Genomic DNA, 21,084 nt, shown 5'->3' on the forward strand with positions numbered 1-21,084 from the left:
GTATATATATATATATATATATATATATATATATATATATATATTAATTACATTTTTACCCCAAACAAAGCACATTGCTACTTTGATGTAGGAGGCTACTATCAGGGACATAAGTTACAGGAGTATTATGAAGGGAGTTGGACAGCAATATGTCGGTTCACGTTACACTTGAACTTCTGCATGTCAGTACAGTTAGGGAAGCAGGAGCCCGGAAGGGTGTTCCAAAGTCCAGCAGTTCTGGGGAAGAAACTATTGGAGTAGAAAGCTCTCTTACATCTAGGGATCTCTACTGTGTAAGATTAGGATTTAGCTGCTAGTCAGGTTTGTCAGGGGTATTTACATCGAGGAGGTAAATGTGCTTGCAGTTCATCAGAACATTCACCATTAAAATACTTGTAGAACACTTGTCGATGGGACAGAGGCTGAAACTTAGATGACAGTTCAGGACCTATTAGGTTGGTGACTCTCTTTTGAACACTGTCTAGGAGTGAGAGACTAGTAGCAGATTCACCAGCCCAAATGTGACAACAATACTCCATACATGAGTGAATGGTGGCCTTATAGAGGTACAAGATACTTTCAGGTGTTAGTAGTTTTCTAGCACAGTAGAGAGAGCCTACCTTCTTCGCAACAGTCTTGGCAATGCTCTCAATGTATCTGTTCCAACTCATGTTCCCTGTGAATGTTAGGCCGAGGAGTTTAAAAGTACTTTCAGGTAATGTGTTTTTGGCCATTGCTATTGATGGTAGAGAAGGTTTCTTGTAATTATTGAAGGAAACAAGTTTAGTCTTGGCAGCATTAGATGTGACCATCCATTTTTGTCCCCATTCCACTACTGATTGAAGGTCTTCCTCAAGTGTTTCTGCCATTTCCTTAGATATGTATTCATTTGTTTTCCCGTCATGCCTGTTATAGAGCGTGTTGTCATCAGCATATATACTCATCTTAGAAACAATTTTATCAGGCAGGTCATTTATGAATATTAGGAATAATAAAGGCCGAAGGATAGACCCTTGAGGTACTCCTGCATTTATATCATATTGTTTAGATGTATGAGCGTCGAGGACATCTTGGATTTTTCTCTCATTTAAAGAAGGATGTAATGATGTTAAGTTGTTATTAATTGTTAACATTGTTCTTTATAATTTTCAAAGACATTACTATTACCAAAAATACACTATCCAAGCCAGAAGCGGTGTTACAAATACCAGATGCTTTGTATCAAATGAATTCCACAATGTTACTATAGAATAGGAATTCATGCCTATTGCATCCAGTCCAAGATTCCTACAGTGAACAAATGGATTCATTGAACAAATGGATTAAATAGTAAAAAAGTAAAAAAAAACAAAAGGTTAAAGCTTAAAATATATTTATAAAAAAAAAAAATCAATGAAGAAAAAGCAAAACAGTCAAAGGTGGACTACTAAATGGTTCCTCTGTATTTAAGAGCAGTCCAATAATAGTCATTTGTCATCACTGGCAAAAATCCTATACAATAAAAACCAGGATCCCAACTTTGTTGAACACCAATACACCAAAAGACAACCAAATTAAGCAATGGCTGAGCATCAACAGGGGCAGCAACAATAGAAATGCGAAAGATCTTTCAGATTAATTTTAAGCAGCAAAGTGTCTATTCTTCAGGAAAATGGCGCATGATGCTGCTTACAATGATAGACAAATGCACTGAGCTGTGTAGCAACATTGTCAAAATGCATGGCTGGATTTTCCACATTAAAAACAGACCATTTTTGAAAAGTGGGAGTAGGTCTGAGTACTTTTCTTTGACTATCTTAATAGCTATATTTTATTTGACATTTAGTCTAGGATCAAAGAGGAATATCTGTTTAGTTTCAGGATGCTATTCTCTCAAGTAACACCTTTTGCTTTTGGCAGTGATGAAACGTTTATAGGCTTTCATGAGTTTCTTAAAGAAAAAATTACAAACTTGTCCGAGATATGCAGATGATATATTGGCACATTATTCACCTTCTTCTATTTTGGTAACATCGTTTCCTATCACTTTTTTGTTTAATATTTTGCAAAATTCTTATTTATTGACCTTCAGACTCCATTTGCAGATTTGAGATTTGGTGATAAATTCCAGACTTGGCCTAGATTTGCAGAAAATAAATTGAAATATCATTGACCTTTTTCTTCTGTTTCGACATTGTCTTCTCCATGCCTAATTCTAATTTATCAGTCGCCATCCTCCATTTGCAATATCCCCCCCCCCAAAAAAAAACAAAACGCACTGGGACCCTACCACTAACCCTAAGTGTTCTGTCTAGCATAGAATAGGTCTTGTAGCATTTATCTCCCTTTGTGAACCCCTTTTTTTGCTACATACCTTTCAATCGGCTGGTGCCTGTCCTTTATCGTTATTGGACTTCTTCTCACGGGTCTATGGCATAGTTTTCTACCCCTTCAAACATTTGGACATTTTTAGGGCATTTTACTTTTGTAGATGACCAATGAACCTGTGCATAAAATATACCATGCCTTAGTCTTGATTGTCGAAAAGAGTTTATGCTAACTGTTCAAGGACGGCACGTTTTCTGGTGTCTGTCCCTTATTCTTATTAACCCCATTCCTCACAATTCTGTGGCATAGTTTTTCTGTCCCTTCAAATATCTCAGCATTTTTGGAGAATCACCAGTAAGAAATGTTGCCTTTCTTCTCTCTTAAGAATTAAATAATGTTGAATTATTTTTTTAGTATTATTATTTTTATTTAAACAAACTTTGCTAACCTTCTGGCCATGTGTGAAACTTCCATCTAATCTCTTCTAATCTGGATGTTACTTAGCATAATTCGTATTTTCCCTTCATAAGAATATTGTTTATGATCAAATGCTTTCTATTCTATAAGTCTATTAATCTGATCACTCTCTTTAAAATCTTAATAAACTCCTCTTCTCTGTCCAGTTTTCATTTTGTATTTACATGTTTCTGAAGCAATGTTTTTTTTATTCCTTTTTCATGTTTAACTTTGTCGATGACCAATAAAACAGTGTGTAAAATATACCATGCCGCAGAGTCTTGATTGTCAATAAGAGTGTATGCTGTCTGAGGCTTACACGTTTTTTTTTTTTTTGCAAAAGATACCCATCCTGGATATGGTATACTAAATTCTTTCCCTCCTAAAGAAAAATCTGAAAGAATAACCTACTATATTAATATCTACTATATTGATAAGTAAAGCTGCTTTTTCTCCTGCATCTACAGTTTTAATAGAACGATAATCGAACACTTCCAAAATAAATCTTTCACATTTATCACTTACAGCATTTCCTAAAATTTAATTTATGAAACCCTTAGTGCATTTCGTGTTCATATAGAAATTATTACATTTATTCTGAATAAACTGCATCTCTCAGTTACGTATTAACACAAAAAAGATAGCAAAGAGTTTTACTCTCTATCTATTTACTACTCACTGCAACTCATTGACACCATATTCCTTCCTTATCAAGTATATTTATTTATCTCACCACTTATTATTTCCTTTTTTATTTCATACAATATACAAGATAATACAGTACATTATTATCATAAATAAGAAACATTCCCTCAATTTTGCCTACATTCTAACTGGTGTTTTGGTTGTAATTGCAGAATAAATCAATACCAAAATGGTTTCATTTATTCAATGGCCAAACTGTTATCATCTTCATAATTTTTTATTCAAAAGAAATTCTACTCTTTGAATGGATTGAAATTTGAAAAAATATGAGTTTAGACACCAATTTCTTTTGATAACATATTTATTTAGATTCTAAATTTCGACCATATAAGAGTCTTCATCAATGACAATACATTTTTATATATTTTGCAACATATTTTTGCCCCCTTTTTTATGCAATATGCTATTATTTAGCTCTATGTAGTGTTCGCTTGTATTGAAAATTGAGATATTTTTATGTCTGAGTCCAATCTGATAGTGTTCACCAAGAGTTTGGGTAGCTACATATGTCAAGACTAGGGAATCAGTACTGCAAGTACTGCAATTTGGGCATTTTACAGTTTAAACGACATAAAGAAACGATGTTAAAAAACAAAACAAATAAATAAATAACAAATAAATGTTACCAAAGGCAAGATAAGTTACTCTTCTACCTACCTATATACGTTTTTTGCGTTCGAATTTATTTTAAAGCGTTTATTTAGTTTCAAACAGAAGTAGTCACTGTGGCATCTTTTAGGTGTGTTTCTACCAGTATTTTGTTTAATTTTCGATTTTTGAGATTATAGTCGACCGTCTCATGTCGCCTTTTCAATTTTTTTTGTTAAGACTCGGCATTACTTATTTTAAAGTAAAGAACTTTAAAATAAGTTAAAACACACACACACACACACACACACACACACACACACAAACCAGGTAGGTAAAGAAGAGTAACATCCTGCCTTTAGTATATATTCGTTTCTTTACTATTTTTCGGTTTGTTGTTTAAAAATCTTCATGATGTACGTGCCTGTCACGGAAAGAGAATGTCATATTCCAAAAATTACGTAAATTGATTAAGTAGTTTTTTCTTTTTAACTAAGAAAACTAAATTTAGTATTTTTTACGAGAGTACCTAGCGTCGTATAAACACCCCCAACCTCCTCCTGTTAACAACAGCTTTCGGAAATAAATACCCCCAACCTCCCTATGTTAAGAACGGCTTTTGAGGTTGAGGTGTGTTTATTCCGAAAGCCGTTCTCAACATGGAAAGGTTGGGGGTGTTTATACTATGCTGGCTACTCTCGTAAAAATAATTTAAATTTTAAGAGGAAGCGAGAACGTTGTTTTGATTCGCCATATTTAATAAATAAAGGGAAATAACTCAATCCGAACTACCGAGGTCAAAGTCAGCCTTGTAATCGTTAAAAATCATAATGAAAAATGGTATTCTATATTTACATATTTTATTTTCATATATTATCTATACACCTCTTATGTTTTCACGTTCGAAATGCTTATGGGAACGTTATTTTAAAGCGCCAATTATGCAAACACGATTTTCGTCTCGCAATTTTATTATTTTCGTACGATGAAAAATTATTTTAAAAAAATTATTACTAGTTTATTTTGCCCTTCTATTAAATGGTACAAAAATTATATTGATAATATTCATTTATAATAAAGTTACATCGTTTTACATGTAAGGGGGGGGGTAAATCTGTGGTGACTTTTGGAGGTGCCTGAAGTGATCCCATTGTGATTTTTGGAATATGGCTTTTTCCTTCCGTGAAGACCCGTCGTACACCATAAAGACTTTCTGTATTTTTTTTTTTTTTTTTTTTCACTTATAAAAAGTTAGTTTTTGTCGAGTTCGAGTAACATACGTCAAATCTCGGGAATCTTTGTAGTGATTTTTTAAATGTCTATTGTGCATTAGCGCCAAATTAAGTTATTGTTAAACTAGCAAACAATATTGTCAATTCTGAAATATTTATCAAAAAAAATTTTTTTTTAAATAATAAAATAAATAAAAAAAAACAAAACAAAAAAAGATGCAATTTTTGTTTTTCTCGAAGCCATGTGGATGCGTATCAATTGTCTTTTGGACCAGCGCGGTACATGCTTAGTCTATAATTTCGTAATGTTGTTGTCCTCCTTTCGATATGAATGTAACTACATTTTGTTTTTAATTTTTTATTCTTTATTAGTATTTCTCATCCTTTTTTTCATGAAATTCGATATTTTTTGTTATAGGACTTTATTGCGGAAGAACATGTATAAGTGCGTGCTGAGTCTATCTTTTATATAAATAGACACAACGCGCAAGATAAGCCTCTTTTTTCTCTTCAACAGAAAAGGGCCAACATATATATATTTTTAGGGGGTTCACAGCGAATACTGGCCTAGCTGAATAACTTGTAGCTAAATTTAAAAGAGAAATTTAGAAAACTTCGAAGATACACCCCCTAAAAAGCCCTCCGCTACGGAAAAGAATACTAACTTAATTTTCGAAACGAAAACTAAAGTAAGAATCGTCCCAACTAATCGTAATGGAAGAAAACACAATTGATTAAGTGAACACGCTGAAACCTTCAACGATTTAAAAGAAATTGAAAAACGAAAACAAAAATCTTTGAACGAATATCTCCATTTTTATTTTCTCGTCCACCTCACAATTTGTGCAGTCACCAAAAAAAAGAAAACCAATTGCGGAATTATTTATTTACAAAACGCAAAAAGACGTTTTCAAAAACCAACTGTGATAATTTCTAACTGTGATAATTCGAGAAAAGGTAAAAGCTGACATTAAAAATAAAAAGAAACTTCGCTATAATTCAATTGTATTTTAAAGTGCAATATTAAAAAAAAAAAAAGTAACCAGAAAAAAACAAAACAAAAACGAAACTCCGACACAAACAAGGTTAAATAGTCGAAGCATTCTCAACAGCGCCATTATTCCTTTCATCTTTTTGACATAAGCTTGCTCGAGTTTCTACCACTCTATCCGGATTTTCGTAAACTTTAAAAAAAATATTATTTTACTATTAGAACATGTAAAGACTGTCCTTAACAAAAAAAATAAATAACGAAAGCACTTAAATTACGTTTGTTATAATTCGATTGCCTATTTTATTTAAATTTATTTTGAAAGGAGAGACGTCTCCATCTTCCATTAAAAAAAACAAAAAACTGCCCTTTTCCCTTTCAAGACAAACTTTTTCCTCTAGTTTTCCTTTTTCAATTGACAAGTACCAGTTTTGTTTACTTACACGAGTTGTCATTTAAGGTTGCAAAGACATAAAAAAAATCCCTCACGGCACCAGCAGACAAAAAAACAACAAATACTGAATTCTTCACCTTTATTATAAATTATTAATTTCCAAGTTGCGTAAAACTAAATAAGTGATTCAATTACAATGAATGTCCCCGCCACGAAGGCTCTACCCCCAATGGCGTCCTTGTACGTGGGGGACCTCCATCCCGACGTGAGTGAAGCCATGCTTTTTGAAAAGTTCTCCTCCACCGGTCCCGTCACTTCCATCCGAGTCTGTCGGGATATGATCTCTCGAAGGTCTCTCGGCTATGCCTATGTAAACTTCCAGCAACCGCCAGATGGTAGGTATCAATATCTTTAACTTAAAAAAAAAAAACCTGCATGTATAAGTCCAGCCCTCATGGCACTGAGTTCTCCGAAATTCAGTAACCAGTTACAACACCCGAAAAGGGGACCACACAAAATTAAAAACACGGATTTGTTTGCATTTTATTTTCTCTCCTCATATGTTGCATTGTATTGATTTTTGTAAATTCTTTATTTTAATTTTCTCTTCACGCAGACAAGTTGGTAGATGTATTTAAGTTGGATCATTTTTAGCCCCCCCCCCAAAAAAAAACTGGATAAAAACTTAAGCCAAAGGTTGGTTACTATTTGGATAAGTCTTGTTGGTAAATGTTACCTTACGCACAACAGAACACCGACCATAACTTATTTTAAAGCGTCTGTTGATTTGAAAAGTAGTGTCAAGCTAGAACAACAAAAATAGTGGTGGGTTTCGATGATCGCTAAAAATCGAAAATCAGACAAAATATTAGTAGAAACCGCGGGTTTGTATTAGTGTACACATAGATTCGAAAAAATTGTAAAAACAAATATATAACAAATAAATGTTATCAACAGCAAGATAAGTTGCTTTTTTTATCAAACTGTATATATTTTTTGTTTTTATTCAATTTAACATGTTTATTCAGCTCGAAAAATCGTGTTTACCGATGTATTGGAAAACTCAAAATGGCGGCCGACTCTGTCTAACACGGTAAGTTTCGGAAAAGGTGGTTTAAATAAAAAAAAAAATATAGACAAAATACTGTTAAAAACCCACCGAATATTGAGCGAGTTTCTAACAGTATTTTGTCTAGTTTCTTATTTATAACACCTTTTCCGAAACTTAGCGTGTTAAAGAGTCGGGCGCCATTTTGAATTTTCCAATACATCGGTAAACACTATATTTTTCGAGCTGAATAAACATGTTATATTGAATAAAAACACAAAAAATTATATCCAGTTCGGTAGAAAAGTAACTTCTCTTGCCTTTCATAACATTTGTTTTTTGACAACTTTTTCGAATCTGTAATACAAACCCGAAACCGCAATTTGTCTCGTTTTAACTCGAGACTTTTTACTAGTGTTTCAAAGTAAAAAAAAAAAAAAAAGTAACGCTATAAAATAAGTTAATACACCAAAAAGCTTCTCCAAGTAGGTAAGAGTAACTTTTGGTAAAATTTACTTGTGTGTATGTATATATATATATATATATATATATATATATATATATATTACACACACACGTCTTGTACAGTTTAGTCAAGACATTAAAAAAATGAAAATATCGAAAAAAGGGGGTTTGTATTACTGTACACATAGATTCGAAAAAGTTGTCAAAAAACAAATATATAACAAATAAATGTTATCAAAGGCAAGATAAGTTACTTTTCTACCAAACTGGATATATTTTTCGTGTTTTTATTCAATGTAACATGTTTATTCAGCTCGAAAAGCATACAGTGTTTACCGATGTATTGGAAAATTCAAAATGGCGGCCGACTCTCTTTAACAGGGTAAGTTCGGGAAAAGGTGATATAAATAATAAACTAGATAAAATACTGTTAGAAATTCGCTCAATATATGTTACCGTGACATAAGTTGACATATATTCGGTGTTTTTTTTTAATAGTATTTTGTCTGGTTCATTATTTATAACATCTTTTCCCAAACTTACCATGTTAAAGAGAGAGTGTCGGGCGCCATTTTGAATTTTCCAATACATCGGTAAACACTGCATGTTTTTCGAGCTGAATAAACATGTTACATTGAATAAAAACAAAAATGTATCCAGTTTGGTAGAAAAGTAACTTATCTTGCCTTTGATAATATTTATTTGTTATATATTTGTTTTTTAGTTACTTTTCTACCAAACTGGATATATTTTTCGCGTTTTTATTCAATGTAACATGTTTATTCAGCTCGAAAAACATGCAGTGTTTACTGATGTATTGGAAAACTCAAAATGGCGCCCGACTCTCTTAACATGGTAAGTTTGGGAAAAGGTGTTATAAATAATGAACCAGACAAAATACTATTAAAAAAAACACCGAATATATGTCAACTTATGTCACGGTAACATATATTGCGCGAATTTCTAACAGTATTTTGTCTAGTTTATTATTTATATCACCTTTTCCCGAACTTACCCTGTTAAAGAGAGTCGGCCGCCATTTTGAATTTTCCAATACATCGGTAAACACTGTATGTTTTTCGAACTGAATAAACATGTTACATTGAATAAAAACACGAAAAATATATCCAGTTTGGTAGAAAAGTAACTTATCTTGCCTTTGATAACATTTATTTGTTATATATTTGTTTTTTGACAACTTTTTCGAATCTGTGTACAGTAATACAAACATATATATATATATATATATATATATATACATACATACATACACACACACACATTTTGTTTGCTATTGTAAAAGAAATGCCCGTAAGTCATTTCGCTGTTTCTTCGCGTTTTGGTCTACGAAATTCAAGGAATGTTTAACTCAATTTAGGAACAACTTGTGAGAAGAGGTATAATTATTTATATAACGGAGGTAATTAGGTAAATGTTTACTTTAACTACAACAGAACACCGACCCCCCCCCCCCTCAATGTAAACATAATTTGTGTGAAAAATTAAACCGTTCTGCTCGGTGTATGTCGGCGCTTTACTTACGGAAAAACGGTAAGTTAAGTTAAGTATTGTACAAATTTAATAAAGGAGCCCCCCCCCCCCCCCAAAAAAAAAAAATGAAAAATAAAAATGCTTTTGTAGACCGCTCGTGAAAACTTAATTCTTTTAGATCAATTAAAAAAGCATAAACTACGTAACACAGAAAAATCGACCACATTTTGTTTTTGAAAACTTTATTTTAAATGTCTAAAAAAATTCTTCCGCGATGTGACAATTCACCTTACTACGCGCGTCCATGCGCGAAGCATGCATCAATGATGCATTGCATCATGTAAGAATAGCATAAACGATGGCGGTGAGTTGGCACAAAATAGTGCGATGATTCAGGGGTTAATACCATGCAAACGGTAAATTTGCGACGGGTTTGAATATCAGATTCGTTGTCAGTTTTCTGTTTACATTGGGGTGGTAGGGCGGTGGAGGGGCAGGGGGGGGACGGGTGATGTCTTCATGTCATGAAAACTTTTTTTGCGACGGAAACGGTTTTCAGATTCGGGTACTCATGCAATCATGCATAAATAAATCCGTGCTGAAATAATAACGTTATTATGTAAACAGAATTTTTGTGAAAAATTAAAGTTCTTCTGCTCGGTATATGGTCGTCGCGTTACGGAAAAACGGTAAATTAAACTGCAGAAAGAAGCAACTGTTAAATGTTGTACAAGTTTTATAATTGAAAAACCCCCATGCGCGAACGCATCATGTAAGAATAGTATAAACGATGGCGGTGAGTTGGCACAAAATAGTGCGATGGTTCAGGGGTTAATACCATGCAAACGGTAAATTTGCGACGGGTTTGAATATCAGATTCGTTGTCAGCGACCCCGAAAACCCAAGTAAAAACATTTTATTGGTCGGTGTTCTGTTGTAGTTAAAGTAAACATTTACCAAATGATCTACTGGAAGATGTGCTACAATTTTTTTTACCAAAGAAATAACGTATTTTGGTTTAAAAATAGGCGCTTTTGAAGTTCGAGACGATTATCTTATGTGTATGCATGCAGTTCCATCCTGAGAAGTGTACTGGTGATAATACCAAGCAGCATTAGGTGTATCAGAATTTTTGTAGGAATTTTTTGACACCTCTAACACGAAACTGCGAATAAAATATAAAAAAAACTCGTAATTTCTCTTTTTAAAAGTGGGTTTATTTTCTTTATGGATTATACTTCCAAAATAAACTATTAAAGTCGTATAAAAAGTAATAGAAATATTTTATTTTTTAACAAACAGTAATGAAATTAATTGAATTTTAAGAGTTCAATATTTTTCAATTTTTAAACTTTAAAAATCTATCAATTTTTCTATTGATTCTATTTTTACGATATTTTCAGGGTCAATGTGAAATTTTATGCGCTTTCCAATAAACCGAATATAATATTTTAGACAAACGGTTTTTTTTGTTTTTTTTTTTTAAATTCAAGCCCCCCCCCATTTTGAAATGTCTATTAAAAAGTAAATAAATTTACTCACTAAAGATTTCTATATCACAAATTGAAGATAAAAGATCAATAAATAATACATTCAAATTTAAAACAAAAAAAGTAGTGTTTTTTAGAAATTTACCTGTAAAGACCGAAGTTTAAAATTTTTTTTTTTTTTTTTTATGAAACCTTGGTCCTTGCTCCTTTAATTAAAAAAAAAAAAAAAAAAAAAAAATGAGGGTTTGAATTACATTTTTCGAGAAGTTATAAGCTTGGAAAGACAAGGGGGTCGAATTATTCAATATTTTTCACGAAGTTTCTGACACCTAAGGCAGAAACACGATGAGGTATAGTGAAGCTGCTTGTACTCTGAATGAAACTGAAGAAAAGTCTGATCATTGAAGTATGTTGAATTCAAAGTCATCTGGGTTCTCGGAGCCATCAAACACTTTTACAACTCTAGACGTATCTTTCTTGCTTCTCTATCTGTCCACATTTGGAATATGCTTCTGTGGTTTGATACCCAAAGTTTAAAAAAAAAAAAAAAAAAAAAAAAAAGACACCCTCGAATGGGTCCAGCGTTCTAAATTCTAACAAAATAATGTATACTAGCAGAACCTGTGGAAATTCCACGGTAGTTGAAAAACTCATCACATAAGCGAACGATAGAATGTCCTTCAATGAAATAATCAGTGTAATATTAGATCCGACCAGACCATAAATTATAAAAAATATTTTTTTGGATAAATATGGTAACTGCTTGCAATACATTAAAAAAAAAAAAAAAAAAGGTACTAATGCACTTATTGATCCATGCTGAAATATTATTTAAAAAGCCATCCTTAACATTGGGAGGGTGTTTTGTACCTATTCTATACTTCAACCTTACAATTGAATTAAAAAACAAAACAAAAAAAAAACTTTAATTAAACTTGGAAATATGATTTAAAAAATAGCACGGATCAGTAAGTGCACTAGCACCAAAAAAAAAAAAAATACTGGCTGACAAAAAATAACCTTAGTATTTTCATCTGCACTGATCAGACACTGGCTGGCGATAACTAACTTATTGTAACCTACACTGGCTGGCTATAAATTACTTATTAGTATTGCACCCACCATCCACTGACTGGTGATAAGTAAACTCTTAGTAATGTGATATGCACCCACCAGACACTGGCTGGCAATGAATAACTTATTAGTATTGTGACCTGCACCCACCATACACTCTGTGGCGATAAATAATTTATGAGTATTATAATCTTTACCCACCAGACACTAGTTGGCAATATTCTGTTTTCCTTAGAGAATTTAGTATAATACGTTTGGTGCATTTTGGAATATTCCATTTTTATTTTAAAGTTCACGAATATGATGATTTACAAATACGATAACGGCCGAAGTGACAAGCGTAAAAATATATAGATATTTATTGCCCTCAAATCCCATTTACAAACATGTCTTTTTCAAATGTTCAGGGGAATTGTTTTTACTGCATTAAACTTAAAATATCAAACTGGTCCTCTAAAAATTGAATGTTTTTTTTTTAACAGAACACAATGTTTTTCTTTTCATTAGTATTGGAAACTTTTTTCTTTTTAGCTGAGAGAGCACTCGACACAATGAATTTTGATGCATTGAAAGGTCGTCCCATTCGAATTATGTGGTCACAGCGAGATCCATCTCTTCGGAAATCTGGTGTGGGAAATGTTTTCATAAAGAACCTCGACAGAAGCATCGATACCAAATGTTTGTACGATACTTTCTCTTCATTTGGCAACATTTTGTCTTGTAAAGTAAGTGCTTTCCTCAAACTTGAACACTTTAATCTGATGGAAATTACAAAGTTTATTAGGCGCGTCTGCAGGACAGTGACATATTAGCAACAGACAAGTTATCGACTCCTATTCTTCGAAAGAGAAATGCCGTCTAGTGCCATTATGTGAACCTCAAATATATAAACAAGTGTTTATGATAACGCAAAAAGGTATTTTTTTTTTTACGACCTGCCCCAGTGTAGTATAACCACCTCATGTTAATGGTTTTCAGAATCCCCCCATAATCTCCCAGTGTTAAAAACGGCTTCTGAGGTTGGGGATGTTTATTCTGAAAGCCGTTTTTAAGATAGTTTGGGGTGTTTATGATACACTGGGGCACGTCATAAAAATTTACCCGCAAAAATATATAACAAAATAAATAACACAAAAATATGAAAATCGAAACCTTTATTGTATAAAAATGTATACAAAATATAATTTTAAGAAATTAATATTTCTTTTCAAAGAGTGATTCATAACTGAAAATAAAGTAATACAAAAATACGAAACCTTTATAGATTGGGTACTTGTACAGTTTAATCAAGACCTAAAAAAAATGAAAATATTGAAAAAAGATTATTGTATCTGTTTTGGACTGAACTTCTCTGAAAAAAAAAAAAATTCACTTAATTTGAGCGAGTATTTAATTTTTTATTAATTTTTTTAAAGCGGAAAAACATTTTTATGACAGTGCGCTAAAGGTAGTCATGTTCGTGTTTTTAGAACACGTCATGGGGAGATAACTGGGTTTAAAGCTCCGACACTGCCCTCTCCCCATCTTTGCTTAAAAATCAAAACATGGCTACCTTTTGATCAGTATCATAAATTATTTTTCGCTGTAAAAAAAATTAAGTGAAAATTTTTTTTTGATAACTTCATTCCATAACGGATGCGTACAATATAATTTTTTTTTTTCCCCCCGATATTTTCATTTTTTAATGTCTTGTTTAAACTTTACTAGTAACATTGTTTTTAGAATTAATTTTTTTTTTTTTTTTTGTATAAAAATGTAGCAAAATATAATTTTAAAACCTGAAACATTTATAGAGGTTAAAGAATTTTTTTTTTTTTTCCGTACAGAAAGATTGTATAAAGTATATCAAAATATAATTTTAGTTTGCATGCACTTTTAGGAAAGGAAGAGTTATCAACCCATTCTTTGGCTGGCAAGTGACATCTATCGGCAGTTCTTGAAACTAAAATACACATTTGCCTCATCTCACTGACATGCAGAAGTGCCATCCATTGTTGTAGCCTGGGATGTACAGGTGTCAAAAAGGTGCTTGTTTACACTGGTGATCTTTTAAACCAACTCATTTCAGGTGAAAACATTACATACATATGGATGGATGAGTCCCTTAACCATCGGGTTGTGGGAGGCGCTGCTTTTTCATGCAGCATGTCTTGAGCAAGAATAGCCTGACGGTGCCCATATTCAGAGCACATACAGACCCTATTTTAGTCTTGACCAAGCTCAATGTCACCTAACTTTGATCTAATGGGAACCAGTGTGTCAATGTGATGATGCTGTACCTACGTGTAAAGTCGAAATTTGTACAAATTCCAGAAATTTTGAAAAATAATCTAGTAGAAAATAATTGAAAATAAAAATCATTGAATTAATGCGTTTTAAATGTGGAAGAGTTCTGTTACTAATTTAGTCTGGCAAACTGACATCTCCTTTAAAATATATAATATCCACCATTTATGTTGGACTCGCAACTGTTTTAGATTTTAGATATATATATTATTATTAAGAATTGGAAAAATTTGTTCCTATTTTTCGATGCTAAAATGATTTTTATTTGCCTTTTTATTGTTTAAAGAAAAATCTTCCACAACTGATAACGATAAAATAATATTTACTGATTTTAAACTATGAGTAAAACAAAAATCTATAGATCACCCGACAAGTGCATTTGTATGTTTAGGAAAATATCTGCACATTCAACATGCTTTTGCAGTAATTTGAGGAAAAATAACAACTCTATAGCTAAATATTTAGATTTATAAATCTAAATATTTAACTATAGAAGAATCGGAATCAGGTAGTTCGTGCAGAATCAGTAAGTGTATTGGAATCGTCTCCTCACTAATATACATGGGGAAAATTTGTTTGGCAGCATCCTTAAATGTGAGTAAGCTACCCCACATGGCAAAGCTCCTGGCAGGTTATGTTGCTGAAATGTTCAGCTTTTTCAGAAGCTCTATAAAACCATTTTAAAGAAAAGCAGAATAAAATATATATATATATATATATATATTTTTATGTGTGTATATATATATATATATATATGTATATATATTTTTATGTGTATATATATATATATATATATATATATGTATATATATTTTTATGTGTATATATATATATATATATATATATGTATATATATTTTTATGTGTATATATATATATATATATATGTATATATATTTTTATGTGTATATATATATATATATATGTATATATATTTTTATGTGTATATATATATATATATATATATATGTATATATATTTTTATGTGTGTATATATATATATATATATATATATATGTATATATATTTTTATGTGTGTATATATATATATATATATGTATATATATTTTTATGTGTGTGTATATATATATATATATATATATGTATATATATTTTTATGTGTGTGTATATATATATATATATATGTATATATATTTTTATGTGTGTATATATATATATATATATATATGTATATATATTTTTATGTGTGTGTATATATATATATATATATGTATATATATTTTTATGTGTATATATATATATATATATATGTATATATATTTTTATGTGTATATATATATATATATGTATATTTTTATGTGTATATATATATATATATATATGTATATATATTTTTATGTGTATATATATATATATATATATATATATATGTATATATATTTTTATGTGTATATATATATATATATATATATATATATATGTATATATATTTTTATGTGTATATATATATATATATATATATATATATGTATATATATTTTTATGTGTATATATATATATATATATATATATATATATGTATATATATTTTTATGTGTATATATATATATATATATATATATATATGTATATATATTTTTATGTGTATATATATATATATATATATATATATATATGTATATATATTTTTATGTGTGTGTATATATATATATATATATATATGTATATATATTTTTATGTGTGTATATATATATATATATATATATATATATATATATATATATGCGGAAGCCGGATAACTCTCACTTCCCTTATTTGGTCCTTTTGTCCTCACATCCCATGAGCAATGTTTCTGACAAAAAAGGAATAATTGCTATTTTATAGGCCAGAATCTATTCCATCTAACACTTACTGTTCGAAAGTTTGTGACTTTTAAGTATGTATTTTTTCTTTAGCTTCCTACATCAAGTGGCTTCATACCTTATCTGGAGCGATTTCTATTAAAGAAAATGTTAACATTCAGATAATTTTTTCACAATCAAATTACCATAGAACGTTTCCTTTGATTCCATCTGGGTTCACTAGAAGCAATTATGGTCCTTAATATTACCTTAAACTATATCCGATGGTGAGGCAATTGCCATTGCTCCCAGGTCCACTCTGACCCGGAGTGGTAGTACCTGTTAGAGTCCCAACTATGGGTTAAATAGAAACCGATTTAAAAAAAAAAAACACAACAAATATACTCTATTAAAAAATTGTTCTTCAAAATCACTGGATTCGGCATTAAATAACCTGAAAAGGGTTGATATGCTGTAAAACAAATTAGAAACAATTATAGGTTAGTTCTATAAAAAAAAAGCTAAAATATATTGGGACATAAATGATATTCATTTTCTTCAAATAGATATTCTTAATTTCAGAAAACAAAAAGTAAAATTTTAAAAAGTGAAAAATGTACTTAAAAAAAAGTTCCACTATCCCCGTCTTTCTCCCCATTTGCTGGTTTTGGCAATTTTCATGCCAAAACCAATTTTTTTATTCTTGTCCATTGAAATTAAATTTTTCACCCCAATCCCCTCTTTTTTTTTTTTTTCAACTGAAAGAGGAAGCTACTATATAATGTGATCACCAACGTCAGATGACGATTAAAAGGGAGCAGAAAAAGGAAATTCTCTCTGTTTACAACTTGTTTGCAGACTTCCCAGAAGATAGGTTCTGCTTCCTTGATTTCCACCGCACTGATGGATGGGGCTGTAGAATACGCTGACTGCGCCTTTGTAGAAGGGTAAGATGCCCTGTACACCCATAAGGTGTCAGGACAGAATCCTGGTGTTTGAGTAGTCATTAATCTGGCAAGGGTGGTATGTGGCTTGCAACATACCACTTTGATCTTTACTTCCGACAGGTGGTTGAATGGGGCCCGATCCGATCAATCAGCTGGTACCGACATGCCCTAGCTCATTTATAGTTATTGGTCCGCTGATTTATCGGAGAGGGACCTTTGTTTTCAGTGGCGTCTGTCCGTTACTGCGGACAATTGCCAGATAACTGTCCATTAGTTTTCCTGAAATTTTGCCATAAATTGTATTTCATTAAATAGATGTGCACATAAAAATATTTTTTTGTGAAAATTCCTGTTGCATTCCCAGGGGTTCAAAAGAGATAAAAAAAATGACATGTTTTGTCGCATAACTTTTGATCCATCCATTAGATTTTTCTGAAACTTGACTAAAATGTGGAGCCCATTGTTCTTAATATAAATCCAGTACGGGTGACCCTGGTAAAATTCTGGTTCGCATCCCCAGGGACTTTCAGTGCTATAAACGTCCCTTTTTGTGGTTCTTTTTCATGTTTCTTAAAAAAACTTATCTCTGATTATATAGTGGTTTTTCACGGTGGTAAACTCAAATATACATGTGTTAAGGCCTGAAACTGCACAGTTATCCATTTACACTGGGATTTGGCATCTCTAGGGTCTCCAAAGAGGTCAAAATGGCCGAAAATGACTCTTCTTGCCTCATAGTTTGATCCATTCATTAGATTTTCCTGAAACTTGGCTAAAATGTGGAGGCCATTGTTCTTAATATAAATTCAGTATGGGTGACTCTGGCGAAATTCTGGTTTGCATCCCTCTGGGATGTTTAGGGCTAAAAAAACATGCTTTTTGGGCTCTTTTTTCATATTATTTAAAACTTTGATATGTATATCTATATAGTGGTTTTCCATGGTGCTGAATTCAAATATACATGTCTTAAGGCGTGAAACTGCACTGTTTGTCCATTTTCACTGGGATTCTGCATTCTAAGGAGCTCAAAAGGGGTCACAAATGCCCCAAAATTGCAAAAAATGACACTTTTTACCCCATAACTTTTGCCCCATCCATTAGATTTTTCTGAAACTTGGCCAAAATGTGAAGGCAATGTTGGCTCTTCACACTTCTCACATTCATCATTTCTTCACTATTTTTTGTGGTGTCATCTCACATGCAGCACCAGAGGGGAACCACGCATGTGCAGCTTGTTTTTCTCATGACTATATTATCTGATTTGCTCTTAAGGAACACTTCTCAACCCTTTATATTATATGAGCTAGAAGACGGGGGTCTAAGGGTCAATTGTGCTAAGAGAAAGAAATGATGACTTCTGTTAGATTATTGAGCAAAAAAAAACCCCCAGAATTTGACAAGATTGGATTTTTTTCTTGACACAAGTATATTAGTATTGTATCTCCTGTCTCGACCAAGGCGAATGGGTTACCCTCTGTTGATTCCCAATTGTAGTTGGACTCCGTGGTGGATCATCCAAACTCCATCATAACTTCCTCTTTTAAAAAAAAATCCAAGAAGTACCTATCCGATTCAGATTTTGGAACAGACTTGGACTTCCCAACATTTATTATTATTGAATTACTGGATGAAATTAAACTGGTCAGATTATCCCATTTTCTGATTGAAAAAGTTATATCAAGTAGGTCAAATTCAAGAGATGTTAAACTTAAAATGGCAATCTACTCGTGGAAGTTCAAAAGATGGAACATGCAGAAATTCCACAACAGATTAAATACTTCAAAAGAAGCAGATAGCTTTCATTAGCAACATCAGAAGAAACTGAAACGGCATTCAAAAAAACAGGGTGTAAGGGAATATAAGAGAATTCTTATCAAACGAAACTACACACACAAACCATCGATAGCAGAAGATATCAGGATTGGCTATACAATCGAAAGGGTAGAGCGATTTTTATACCAGCTCCTCTGCGAGGTCTCAAATGTCAGAAATGTCATCCCAAAGACATTTGCAGAGAATGCCAAGTGTGTTGGAAGTGTGGTGAACGTGACCCAAACGACAGTGAGTGCAAAAATATAAAATGTACAAACTTCCATGAAGAACATTCTGCTTTCTCATGGACCTGTGATGTCTACAAGAATGGGAAGGAGATAATGTATGTAAAACTTACCAAACATTTATCATTCCCAGAAGCTAGAAAAATTGTTGAAAGCTATATGGGAACAAAAAAATATTTGCCAATGTTGAACTACAATGCAAATCAAAATTTGTTTTGTTGTAGGTTTGTTATAGACAAACCATCCTCTCATGACTAAGTCGCTTCTACGCATGCGTCATACGACGTTGTAAAAAATAACCCAATTTTGTGTATGTCGTCTTAGCTCAGTTGGTTAGAGCGCTGGGTCATTATCTAAAGGTTTTGGGTTTGAATCGAGATGTCAGATGTCTTTTCTTTTTTCTCTTTTTTTTTTCTTTTTTTTTTTTTTTTTAAATTTTAATATTGAAGCTATTTTTCACTTAACGTTTGTTTTTTTTTTTTGTTTTTTACTTCGCTTATTCTTAGGTTTTCATTAACACCTCCCCACCCCACCCCCGACCGACCACACTCACTCCCAAACACCCGGAGGTTTATTTCAGCCATTTTTCTAGTGTTTTTGTTTTTTATTTTTCAGATTTTTTAAGTTTTAACGTTCGTGTTTGTTTTCTTTTTTGTTTTTGTTTTTCCGATTTTTACATTTAACATTGTTTGCCTTACGTTTTTCGATTTTTTAAAAAAGTTTTTTTTATATAAATAAAAATTATTTAATATTTAAAAATATTTACTTTGCTTATTATGTTTTGATACCCCCCCCTTGACGTTTTTTCGATTATTTAAAGTTTTTACTTCACTTATTCTTATGTTTTGATCACCCCCACCGCCTGAAACACCTGGGCAATGCCGGGTACCCCTGGCTAGTATAATATAAAGGGTTGGCCAAATATAATTTATGACTCCCTCTATTATCACAACCACATCAAACATGGATAAATATTTGAAGCATAAAAACTTGCCAATTACAGGATTCGGTGTTAAATAAATAAATAAAAAAAATTAAAAAGTTGCTTTGCCATAGAACAAAACAACCAAATTTGAAATAAAAATAAATATTTGAAGATATAAACAACTTGAAGCATAAAAAGTTGCCAAACTACAAGATTCAATCTTAAATAATCCAAAAAGGGTTGATAGGCCATAAAACAAAACAACCAAATTTTATTTTCACTGTTGAAGTTTTTTTACTTGACACTAGTTGCCATTAGATTTGTCACTTTTTTAGAGAAAAGCCTCAAACATGTTTTTGTAAATTCATTTTTTTATTTTTGTTAATGTTTCTAATAACTTTAAATAAAAAACTTTTTCAGATTGTTTCTGATGAAAATGGTTCCAAAGGTTATGGCTTTGTACATTTTGAAACTGAAGAAGCTGCGTTGAATTCAATTACAAAGCTTAACGGAATGTTGTTGAATGACAAAAAAGTGTAAGTTTTATTTATTTTGCTATTTTTCATGATTGTAAGTCAGTAACTTGTTTAAAATTTCAATTTCTTCCTGCTCTATTTTATTTTTTAGGAAGTATGAAAAAAAAGCTTGTTATAGTTACACGTCACTCAGTAAGTCCAGGGCCTGACATATAGACAGCACAACTAAAAAATGTGCTCGAGCAGATTAAAACTGTCCAAAAGACAAACATCAGCAGGCAAGGTTTAGCCTCATTATTTTGGGATATGCAAGGTATTTTATTAATCAATTACTTTGAAAGGAAGGACCAT

The 21,084-nt window shown here is 31.7% G+C and overlaps 1 protein-coding gene across 2 annotated transcripts in view; it reads left to right on the forward strand.

The window, feature by feature from the left end:
* The first annotated feature begins 5,521 nt into the window (after nt 1-5,521).
* Nucleotides 5,522-21,084, forward strand: part of LOC145243513 (polyadenylate-binding protein 4-like) — a 64,670-nt gene continuing 49,107 nt past the window's right edge. For both annotated transcript variants that reach the window (XM_080106480.1, XM_080106481.1), the window contains exons 1-3: nt 5,522-7,068; nt 12,773-12,966; nt 20,678-20,793. In XM_080106480.1, coding sequence (XP_079962606.1) covers nt 6,870-7,068; nt 12,773-12,966; nt 20,678-20,793 — 509 coding nt within the window. In that variant the 5' untranslated portion in view covers nt 5,522-6,869. The remainder of the gene's footprint in view (nt 7,069-12,772; nt 12,967-20,677; nt 20,794-21,084) is intronic.

The sequence above is a fragment of the Euprymna scolopes genome, chromosome 22 (genome assembly GCF_053919585.1).
Source record: "Euprymna scolopes isolate OS-2025 chromosome 22, ASM5391958v1, whole genome shotgun sequence".
NCBI classification, from domain to species: domain Eukaryota; kingdom Metazoa; phylum Mollusca; class Cephalopoda; order Sepiida; family Sepiolidae; genus Euprymna; species Euprymna scolopes.